We start from the raw sequence: 12,330 nt of genomic DNA, 5'->3' as shown, positions 1-12,330 counted from the left end.
GAACAATAAAGACATTATATCATTGATATAGTACTGAAAGTAGGGCAAGATACACAGGGCCAATACTGGGCTCCAAACAATGATAATAGGCAATGATAACAATGATAGGAGTCAGTATCTTACAACTGCTATTATCAGTTCGATCACTTTACACTATCCAACAATATTAATACACAACTCATGATCTAATCCAAAAAATCAAAAGCTTGTTAAAATATTTTGTTTTCAAATTTATTTTATGCTTGCAAGTTTGGCAAACTTTTAAAGATAATGTGATAAAAAGAGAAAGATCTGAGAGGCTATTGTCCATTTGTTGCAGCGACATGCCTTTTGTAAAAGCAACAATTACTCCAAACTATCCTATAAAGAACTCACAGTCTTGTTAAGAAAGGAGCTCAAAACCTGCAGTTGCCACTCAGTGTCCACTAAGAAATTGTGGCTGTACTGAAAAACATGCATGAACCTGCGAAACAAAATGAAAGTGATGGCAAAGAGTTCCTGGCAAAAGAAAAACAGCTAGGGGGAGGATCACAGCTTATTTCAGGACTTTTGACTGTAGCAGTACATAAGTTACTCCAGCAGCTGTTTAGTTAGAATCGTCAGTGAAGATGGGCAAACCGCTCTGATTTTTTAAACTCTGAATAACCGTATAATTGCTGCGACAATGAACATCTTCTTGGTTGCAGTTCTAATCTTCTCCAGTAAGAAAATTTTAATTCAGTTAAAACATTTTTTTTTTTTTACATATTTTCTTGCTGAATTTATTATTTATATCTGGTTTACTGGTCTTTTCTTTTTTTCCCCTCCAGATGTCTCCTTCTGTGTAAAAATTATCCAGCCTCCGTTTGTATTCAGCCGTGATGGAGACCTGGTTGTAACTTTGCAGTGTGAACAAGATGATGATGAATATTACTACATGTACTGGTACAGACAAAGCAGCATTGGAAAAAATGCAGCTAGTAACATTTTCTCCTGGTAAAGATTCGTCAAGCATTGAAGCTCCTTTCCACAAATCCAAGTACACCATGTCCCGGCCTACAGTGCTCAATTCCTCTCTGCAGATACACCCTGTTAAAGCTGCAGACTCAGCTGTGTATTACTGTGCATCCAGTAGAGCACAATGGTTCAGAAAACCTCAGCAGCTTAACAACAACCCCAAAAATATATTAAAAAGGAAAGACAGGGAGGAGGGATGAATGAGGATAGTTAATTTTAAAGCATGATAGGCAACTTAAGATAAATGTAACATAAAAAAAGGAATTGGGAAATCAACTAAAAAAAAGGTGTTTAAAAAAAACAGCACAATAAACTCCCCTAGTTCATTAAAAAAGGTACAAGAACTGCCTCCCCACAGTTCATTGATGTTCCTGCAACACCACAAAGCTGATCAGTTCAGATAAGTAAGCAGGTGTCAAACACTGTAAGGTTTCCACATCCCATTTAACATTATTACCCTGTACAGTGTCTTATCTAAGTCCTTCTGTGCTCAAGTCTGCATTTTCTTATAATCACTTAATTCTGTGTGAAGCTCAACAACATGAATATCAAGTTTTTGAGAGATTATCATACACTGACCTCTACAGGGTTCATGTGGGATTACGCTTAGACGTGGTAGTTAACAGTCAGGTCTATGCACAAAGTAAAATGGTCCAAGAGTGTCGTCGGCAAGTCAAATAATTTAAGTGTTTTGAAATCTATTAAACTGAATCGTATAGATGAGAAGTGTTCTGATCTAAATATGGCACTGGTTACATGAAAGTAAAAAAATAGTGCAATGCTTATGATGCCTCATACTGTGAAAAAATATGAAGGAATGGACATGGACTATGCTTGCATTTCATGTATGTTATTAATAGTATTAATAAAAAGGACACAGTGATAAGTTCCCTGTGATGGACTGGCAACCTGTCTGGAGTGTACCCCGCCTTTCGCACGATGTCAGCTGGGATTGGCTCCAGCCCCCCGCGACCCTGTACGCAGGATAAGCGGTTGACGATGGATGGATGGACAGTGATAAGTTATGATTGTTTTTTAAATTCAGGGACAGATTACACAGTGAAAAGTGACACCTTTAACATTACAACTATGGTTGATTTGAAGTAATGTTACTCAGTAATGTGTCTCCTCAGTTCACTGACAACTGGGTGGATAAAGAGGTGTGACCAGCAGTGATGTCACTTCCTCTCAGGAGCAAAACACACAAACAAAGACCAGCTTCTCCTTTTCCTCCCCTCTGTTCTTGCTTCTTTTCTTAGCTGTCACAGAAATAGCAGCAGTCAGGTTGGAGCCCTAAAACCAGTCAGTCAGCGCGACCTGTGCAGCTGCTCTCACAGACAGAGAGAGATGGAGGCTGAGATATGGAGAGGCTGGGTGGGGGGAAGGAGAGACGGGTGAACGAAAGAGTGTTCAGGTTTTTGTGTGACGCTTTTTCATCGTGGGGACAGGGGGCCACGGTGATACAATCCTATAGAGCCGCCGTACAAAAACCTCCTCCCATTAAAACACATTGTGTAAACTGCTACATGCTACCTGGGACACTTGAAAGAGCAGGAAAATCAAAAATCTGAAGGCCGATAGGATGGCAGGACACTTTGGCATCAAAAAGTCAAATTATATACAGAAAATCTGCTGGAAAAAAGTTTTAAAAATGACTTTCAATTCATATGTAGAGCTTTTGAATGCTTCTTTAACTAAACCAGAATAACTTTGGACATTGTGAAGCTCATCCTGCAGGTTTAAACCTTCTTCATCCTCTGGATTATTAGACCGTCTCAACATGCTGATTATGAAACATTTTGTGACTTTTTGGTAGAGGAGACATTCAATGTGACACTGGATCTGAAGCTCACTTTGGAAAGGGAACAAAACTCACTGTTTTGGGTAAGTCGGAGTGTTTTCACCTTCAGTTCACTGCAACAAACGTAAAATAGATGAATTGTTGGTGTGAAAGTGAAGGAAAAAAACTGTTGTTAGGAAAAAGCTGAAATATTGAGCTGCAGTGAGAACACTGTGACCTACAATGAGCCTGCTTACTTTGGCCAAGGAACCAAACTGACGGTTTTAGGTAAAAAAAATTTGATTTATTACTGTATTTTGGTGAATGTCACTTTGCTTTAAAGACTTAAAATATGCAGAAGTATTAGTAAAAACATTCCAAAGATAATTATGGTGGAGAAAGACAAGAGTTTCATGCTCAGTATTTCTGCACTGTGACAATGTAAACGAAGCTTACTTTGGAAAAGGAACAAACTCACTGTTTTAGGTAAGTCAGAGCTTTTGCACCTTCAGTTCACTGCAACAATCTTAAAATAGTCAAAAGGTTGGTGTGAAAGTGAAGGAAAGGCTTTTAAAAAACCTGAAGTTTTGAGCTGAAGTGAGAACACTGTGACCTACACTGAACCAGCTTACTTTGGCCAAGGAACCAAACTGACCGTTTTAGGTAAATATTTCAGTTTATTATTGTATTTTAGAAGATGCCATGTTGCGCATTAGAGTCAGTGTTAACAGAGTACTAGTAAAACCTTAAAACTTATACAAGGATAATTCTGGTAGAGAAAGACACAAGAGTTTCATGCTCAGTATTTCTGCACTGTGACAGTGGAAACGAAGCTTACTTTGGAAAAGGAACAAAACTCACTGTTTTAGGTAAGTCGAAGCTTCAGCAAATTCACTTAACGGCAAAAAAACTTAACATAGCAGAATTGTTGGTATGAAAGTGAAGGAAAATGGTTTTAAAAAACTAGAAGTTTTAAGCTTAAGTAAGAACACTGTGACCAACACTCAGCCTGCTTACTTTGGCCAAGGAACCAAACTGACGTTTAGGTAAATATTTCAGTTTTTATTGTATTTTGATAAACATCACGTTGCTTTAGAGTCTTAGTGTAAACAGTATTAGTAAAAACGTGCAGAAGATAATTCTGGTAGAGAAAGTCTTGTGAGTTTTATGCTCAGTATTTCTGCACTGTGACAATGCAAACGAAGCTTACTTTGGAAAAGGAACAAAACTGACTGTTTTAGGTAAGTGAGGTGATTAAAATTGGAAAAATGTAATAACCTTTGTAATTGGAGCAGTGCATTAAGAATCATCATGTACTTGGGTCTTCATACTTAAGTTTCAGCCAAGTACTTTTTTATGTCAAGCTTAAGCGCTGTGCTAATGCTGAAGCCTATTTCGGCCAGGGAACAAAACTGACTGTTTTAGGTAAGTAAAGGGTGATTAAAATTTAAAAAATGTAGTAAGCTTTGTAATTGGAGCAGTGCATTAAGAATCATCATGTACTTGGGTCTTCATACTTAAGTTTCAGCTAAGTGCTTTTTGATGTCAAGCTTAAGCGCTGTGCCAATAGAGAAGCCTATTTCGGCCAGGGAACTAAACTGACTGTTCTTGGTAAGTAAAGCATTGAACTTTCTTCCGATTGATTCACCCCTTACAAAGACAAAAAGTAAAAGCTAAAGACGTTAAAGTAGGTCTGTTGTCAGGGGAAAAAGCTTTGTGTTGCTTAAAACTAGACTGCAGAGCAGCAAATGTTTTAGATTTAAACAATAGTGAAATTTATTACAGTAAAAACTGAAAAGCAACTAAATGTAAAGAAGCAAAGTAAAAGCAGCATCTTAAGATGTTTTGAGCACTGATCAAGTACACCGTGACACTGGTGCTAATGAAGCTTACTTTGGTGGAGGAACAAAGTTAACTGTTTTAGGTAAGAAACACATATTGTATATACAGTCCATGATAAAGTCTGTGTTGAGAAATTAGAACAAATGTATTCAGATTTGTAATTGGAGTAGTGCATTAAGAACCACAATGCTGTAGTTCTAGTTTAAGATCAGCTAAGGGCTTTTTGACGTTAAGCTTAAGCTCTGTGCCAATTACGAAGCCTATTTCGGCCAGGGAACTAAACTGACTGTTCTTGGTAAGTACTACATCAAACTTTCTTCTGTTGAATTCATCTGTAAGAGAAGTAAAACATATACAAACAGGCTGCTTGTTGAGGGAAACGGTTTTGTGTTACATTAAACCTGTAAAAAACAGACTGCAGTGTAGTGAATGTTGTTACTGGGATTGAAGAAAACTGACATTTAATACGATAAAGTAAATTTAAAACCAACCAAAATGTAAAGAAGCAAAGTAAAAGCAGCATGTTGGGCTGTTTTGAGCACTGATCAAGTGCACTGTGACTCTGGTGGTTCAGAGGCTTACTTCGGTGGAGGAACAAAGTTAACAGTTTTAGGTAAGAAACATATTTTGTATATAAAGTCTATGATAAAGTAGTTGGTAAGAAATCAGAACAAATCTGGAGTAGTTGTTTAACAGACTTATGCACTCAAACTCTTCAAAGTTTAAGTTCAGCTCAATGCTTTTTGCTCTTAAGCTTAAACGCTGTGTCAGTTTGAAGCGTATTTCGGCCAGGGAACTAAACTAACTGTTCTTGGTAAGTAACACGCCAAAATTTTGGTTTTAAATTAAATTAGATTCTTTACAAAACTAGAAGATGCATAGTGAAAGTAGCATCTTAAGATGTTTTGAGCACTGATCATGTGCACTGTGACTCTGGTGGTTATGAAGCTTACTTTGGTGGAGGAACAAAATTAACCGTTTTAGGTAAGACATCAAACAAATGGGAAACAGCAATGAAATTGGATGTTTATTTAAGAAACTTTCTGCACTCAAGTCAAGCTTAAGTTTAGATGTGAGGTTTTTGTTCTTAAGCTTAAACGCTGTGTCAGTACGAAGCCTATTTCGGCCAGGGAACTAAACTGACTGTTCTTGGTAAGTTAACATGAAGCCTAACAGGGTGGTAACTGAGAGGTTTGTGTTGAATATGTGTGGTAAAAAGACAGGCTGTAGTTGTTAAAGGAAATTACAAACAGAAACTAAAGAAGCAAAGTAAAAGTAGCATGTTCGGTTGTTTTGAGCACTGATCATGTGCACTGTGACTCTGGTGCTGGTGCAGAGGCTCACTTTGGTAAAGGAACAAAGTTAACTGTTTTAGGTAAGAAACTGTTTTAAAGTTCATTAAATATTGTTCAGGTATGATTGTGTTAAGATGTTGTTGAGACTTTAAGGCTCAGACAACTGATAAACACCAATGGTTTACCCGTTACTGTAGACTTAAAGTGCCCCAGATAAAGAGAGAAAGTAGGAAGAGGTTTTGTTACAGTTGAAAGACTCTGTGCTCCTACAATGAGGCTTTCTTTGGAGCTGGAACTAAACTCACTGTTATAGGTAAGAAATAACCCTGCAACAAAAAAAATCTCAGAGCGTGACATACAGCTATGTTTGCAATAAAGTAAAAAATCTGTATTAAAAATGTACTTTTAGACCTTGTATTTAATGCTAGTAAACAAAGTATTTTCTTTCTAAAAGTGCAAACGAAGTCATGGTGGAAGTTTGTGCTAAACAAAACAAGCCTGGTCTTTGTTCTGTAGCAATAAAACATTTGGCTCTACGCCCAGATTATTACTCTCAGAGCAAGTTGTTATCAGCTCTGTGAAACACTGTGAGTTCACAGTCAGAAGCTTATTTTGGAGCTGGAACTAAACTCACTGTTTTAGGTAAGATGATTACTAAAACTAACACAAAAATAAATGTTACATAGGATATAATGGCAAACTTGTTGGTAACTACCAGGGTAGAGATGAGGGTTGTAAGTTTATTAAGTTTAATACTGTTAGCAATTCAGACAGTTAACAGCTTTCAGGGCTGACAGTTTTTCTGTAGCCTTTGTATCAGTGTGAACAACTACGACCCTGCTTACTTTGGCAGTGGCACCAGACTGACAGTGTTGGGTAAGAACATTATAAAAATCCTACACATTATTGTTTGTCTTCTGACCATCTCTAAACTTCAATCTGAGAATTATTGTAGAGTTTAGGCTTGTAAAAATTGCTGTTTAAGGTCTTTGTAATTTCCTGAAACAGCACTGTGTTGCTGTGTAGGTCTGTAGTCGAATCTGCAAACTTTAAATGTGTTATTTATCAACTGAGATAAGTCTCTCTGTTCTCTGGAAAAAAGACTGTTTGGTCTCTGTACCAGACTCACTCCATTTATTTACAACATTTTCTCAGTTGCTAAACAGATAGTGAAGTTTTGTGTTTTCTTCCTCTCATCAAAAATAAAGGGATAATGTCAATTTAAATTAGATTAATAAGTCTATGAGTGGTATCCAAATGATTCTATTGTATATGTTCTGGTTGGTGAAAAACTACAATGCTGTTTAAAAAAAAGGGAATTCAGCCACTGAAGATCAGTTTTTTACATGCGAGTCAGTGGTGTGCTCAAGCAGTTATCCTGCTTATTTTGGAGATGGAACCAGACTAACAGTTCTTGGTAAGATCACTGCAACAAAACCAAAAATTTATCTGAAGAAATTATATTTTAACGGCATTCAGCGTGAGCTCTGAATGATCATGGTTTACTTTGGTGTTATGTTCAGTGTGAAAAAGTTCTCCTGTGTCTTTTTGCACCTCGATGTTCACGTCTAAATGGTATTAAGATATGACATGTACATCACTGTTAGGTATTACGCATTGGTTTCCTGAAGATCTACACGCAGCTTTTTTAATGTGATTTATGTCCTTTGTCCTTGCAGAAGATGGCCATAAAATTACCGCACCAACAGTAAAAGTGCTTAAACCTTCGAAAAACGAGTGTCGAAACAAAAAAGACAAAGAAAGGAGGAAGACCATTGTTTGTGTGGCCAGTGGATTCTACCCAGACCATGTCAGTGTGTCCTGGAAGCGTAACGGGGAGGATGTCACCAAAGGTGTGGCGACAGACAACGCTGCCCTGCGGGATGGAATGTTTTACAAAATCACCAGCAGGCTGAGGGTCCTTGCTGAAGATGGTTTATACCCAACAACCAATTCAGTTGCACTGTCAGCTTCTACAATGGCAGTGATAATATCAATTATACAGCGTCAATTAATGGTGAAGAAGGTATGTGTTCATTTGGAACTCAGAAATTACCTAAACATGATCTTTTTGCTGCTGGAAATTCATGTAAATAATCAATTTAATTTGTCTAATCCATTTCTTAGCTAAAAATACAGGAACCACCATAACAAGAGGTAAATATATTATTTTGTGTTCTCAATTTATCATCACACAGAAACATTTAGTGTCCTACATATTTGAAAAAATATGCACATGATAGTAATCATTAACATATATGTAACCTATGTTGTATATGTAACCTATATATGTAGGTATATATAAAAAATGTCTCTGGATATGTCTTCGTTGAATCAATTCACTTATATAAATATTTGAACTTTCTGCAGAGCAATATTTGAAGGTCACACAGACTGGCAAACTCTCCTATGTCGTTTTCATCATCAAGAGCTGCATCTATGGAGTCTTTGTTGGGTTTTTGGTGTGGAAGCTTCAGGTTTGTTCTACACAATGTATCATGTGACTTGTTTCTGCTGCTTATCATGTTTGATTTACTGCACTTGACATAAAAACAGACCTTGTACATTTGAATGTGAAGGAACAAGTATGAAAAGAGCTCATGACATTGTGTCTTTTCTGTCTGTTGCAGGGTTCAGCTGGAAAGCAGAACATCTGAGAGATGACCTGAACAAATAGATTCCTGGAGATCAATAGTGTCGGTTTCTGTAAATACAAGGTTGAAAACATGAAATTATATTTTCATGACTTTAGATGTTGCACTGCATTCGTGTTTGTTAGTCAATCAGATTCTGCTAAAATAGTTCTGTACATATTTTTGTTACAGTCTTAAAGCTAATTTGGCATCATACTTGTATAAATGGTTAATTCTGTGTTTGTGGTTGTGAATCGCTTATTTGCTTAATTTTCTTCTCAATAAAAGTGTTTCAGAGAATCTTGTTTACCATGTGCTTGCATTTGTTTAGTTTGTTTAGTGACTAACTGAGTTTCATGATTCTCATGACATCTCCAGACAGAGAAACTTTATTCACATTCAGTGTATTTCTAAACCAGAGAGGTGCGTCGGTTGATCTAATGTTGCTCTAAATTGTTGCCAACAGTGCTGATTACATGTGGGCAGAAACCATCCTCCCCTCAGCGCTCTCATATCTTATCCTACACTGAACATCACTTTTTCCACAGATAGTGTGAGGTATTTTTAGCTGCTCACTTATCTGCCTAGTTTCTGAGAAAGAAACTATTTTTCACCAACATTCTTAACGCTGGAACATCTTAGCTCAGAAAAACTTCACAAGCTCTCATTTGGTTATTAACAAGTTTTTCCAATGAGCAAAACTGAGAAGTGACTCAAGTTTCACCAGTGACATTTGATTAATAAATTAAATTCCATCACCAAATCTGTTTTTCAACATCTTTAAAGAAATCATTTGACCAGATTAAAGTAAGTTCATTTAATTCATATCTAGTTTTTCCACTTTGCCCAAATGAGAGCAGTGTTTTACAGTTTACATTCTCTTGATGAATAAAGAAGTCATTCCTTTAGTTCAAACACTGTCACAAGGAAAGTAAATGTGAGAGAGTGAGTCTACCGCAGAACAACAGGAAATCAACATTCTCGTCTGTGTACAGAAGAAGGTCAAAGCTGTTGTTGGAGAGGAAGACAAACTGGGGCTCGAAACCCTGCAGAGGAGGAGAGCAACAGCAGAGCAGAGGATGTGGTCACAGAGCAGCTTGCAGATCGTTCTGTGCTGAGAAATGACAAAGGTGCAACCTTCCAATTTACCACAACCTCCGGCTCGCAGGGTGCACCTGCATCTCTGCACTGCACATCTCTGAGCAAACAGCTGGGAAAACTTCCATTTCTGTGTCAACTGAAGTTTTCAAAATGAACCTAAGTGTGTCTTATATTGCATACAACAGCTGTTTACTGTGATCTGGTGCAGTAAATCAGACATAAAATTCATTTTTATCACCAGTAATGTATTATAAACAAAATAATAATTAATAAATAAATAATCAAAAAGTTGATTTATTTTAGTAATTCCATTCAGAAAGTGAAACTTGGATATTATATTCATTCATTACACACACTGGCATATTTCAAATGTTTATTTCATTAAATTGTGATCATTAAAACTGACAACTAATGAAAATCCCAAATTCAGTATCTCTGAAAATTAGAATATTACTTAAGACCAATACAAAAAAAGGATTTTTAGAAATGTTGGCCAACTGAAAAGTATGAACATGAAAAGTATGAGCATGTACAGCACTCAATACTTAGTTGGGGCTCCTTTTGCCTGAATTACTGCAGCAATGCGGCGTGGCATGGAGTCAATCAGTCTGTGGCACTGCTCAGGTGTTATGAGAGCCCAGGTTGCTCTGATAGTGGCCTTCAGCTCTTCTGCATTGTTGGGTCTGGCGTATCGCATCTTCCTCTTCACAATACCCCATAGATTGTCTGTAGGGTTAAGGTCAGGCCAGTTTGCTGGCCAATTAAGAACAGGGATACCATGGTCCTTAAACCAGGTACTGGTAGCTTTGGCACTGTGTGCAGGTGCCAAGTCCTGTTGGAACATAAAATCTGCATCTCCATAAAGTTGGTCAGCAGCAGGAAGCATGAAGTGCTCTAAAACTTCCTGGTAGACGGCTGCGTTGACCTTGGACCTCAGAAAACACAGTGGACCAACACCAGCAGATGGCATGGCACCCCAAACCATCACTGACTGTGGAAACTTTACACTGGACTTCAAGCAATGTGGATTCTGTGCCTCTCCTCTCTTCCTCCAGACTCTGGGACCTTGATTTCCAAAGGAAATGCAAAATTTACTATTCATCAGAGAACATAACTTTGGACCACTCAGCAGCAGTCCAGTCCTTTCTGTCTTTAGCCCAGGCGAGACGCTTCTGACACTGGGTCTTGTTCAAGAGTAGCTTGACACAAGGAATGTGACAGCTGAAACCCATGTCTTGCATACATCTGTGCGTGGTGGTTCTTGAAGCACTGGAGGACTCCAGCGGCAGTCCACTCTTTGTGAATCTCCCCAACATTTTTGAATGGGTTTTGTTTCACAATCCTCTCCAGGGTGCGGTTATTCCTATTGTTTGTACACTTTTTTCTACCACATCTTTTCCTTCCCTCGCCTCTCTATTAATGTGCTTGGACACAGAGCTTTGTGTCATCCAACCTCTTTAGCAATGACCTTTTGTGTCTTGCCCTCCTTGTGCAAGGTGTCAATGGTCGTCTTTTGGACAGCTGTCAAGTCAGCAGTCTTCCCCATGATTGTGTAGCCTACAGAACTAGACTGAGAGACCATTTAAAGGCCTTTTGAGTTAATTAGCTGATTAGAGTGTGGCACCAGGTGTCTTCAATATTGAACCTTTTCACAATATTGAAATTTTCTGAGATACTGATTTGGGGGTTTTCATTAGTTGGAATGAACACTCTATCTGTGTGGAATGAATATATACATTATACAAGTTTCACTTTTTGAATGGAACTACTGAAATAAATCAACTTTTTGATGATATTCTAATTATATGACCAGCACCTGTATTTGAGGCATATAAAGAAAGGGTCATTAACTAAAGGCTTCTGTCTAAACTGTAAGCAACATTTGTCTTTTGTCTCAGTAAAGAATCCAGCAGGAGCCAAAGTGAGAAAGAACAAGTTCTACTTTCTATATTTGCTTCTTTGAATAACATGTTTGTGCAAACTCAGATCAGATAAACAGGAAACGTCTGTGAAGCTGCAACAGAAACGTGGTGTGTCCGACATCTGTGAGCTAGATAATTATAGGTCCTCCTGCAAACTCTGACATTTGTAAGTTGTTTTCTTCTTTCATACTTCAACTTCATACTCTCTTTTAAAGTCTTAGAACCCATACATTTAAATAGGTATGAGGTCATAACAGGTCACAGTAAATGCAAGGCAAAAATGATACGTTCCTTTTTAATAAATCATATTTCAAGATATAAACCAAGTGAGCAACATGCAATTTGAGATAATAAGGAAGGCATTTTCATAGTGGCATTTTGTGCTGGACCTAAACTATACTGCTGATCCAAACCTGAAGACTACAGGATGAAACCTTAGACCTGCTGCAACAAAAGCATCCAAACAGTATAGAGCCATCATGCTGAGAGAGGTAACAGCCACATTGAAGAGGCGTTTTCAGTTTCAATCTTATGGTTGTTCTTAAAACCATCATTATCACAATAGGAAAATATTCATCACAACTGAAATAGATTAAAACAAAGATGTCAGGAAATCTTACTTCATAAGGAAGTATTTCTTGGAAATAGAAAACCATCTTATAATAGCAATAATTGTAAACATATATAATCTCTATATCTGTGACATCACTCGCCTTACTTATACTAGTGAGCAATCGTCCAATAGTAAAAAAAGGGCTGGA

The 12,330-nt window shown here is 37.5% G+C and overlaps 1 gene segment (V, D, J or C); it reads left to right on the top strand.

The window, feature by feature from the left end:
* LOC119910599 overlaps positions 1-8,846 on the top strand; it is a gene marked incomplete in the record, with an annotated part of 34,613 nt that extends 25,767 nt beyond the window's left edge. The window contains 5 exon segments of the C gene segment in view: positions 4,678-4,700; positions 7,593-7,939; positions 8,041-8,070; positions 8,284-8,390; positions 8,544-8,846. Of these exon segments, the coding sequence occupies positions 4,678-4,700; positions 7,593-7,939; positions 8,041-8,070; positions 8,284-8,390; positions 8,544-8,570 (534 nt within the window).
* Positions 8,847-12,330: the final 3,484 nt, after the last annotated feature.

The sequence above is a fragment of the Micropterus salmoides genome, unplaced genomic scaffold (assembly GCF_014851395.1).
Source record: "Micropterus salmoides isolate LMB-PRFRI ecotype aquatic unplaced genomic scaffold, ASM1485139v1 Ms_hic_scaffold_19, whole genome shotgun sequence".
Taxonomy (NCBI): domain Eukaryota; kingdom Metazoa; phylum Chordata; class Actinopteri; order Centrarchiformes; family Centrarchidae; genus Micropterus; species Micropterus salmoides.
The sequence above is the reverse complement of the archived record's forward strand: the minus strand, read 5'-3'. Positions and strand labels throughout refer to the sequence as shown.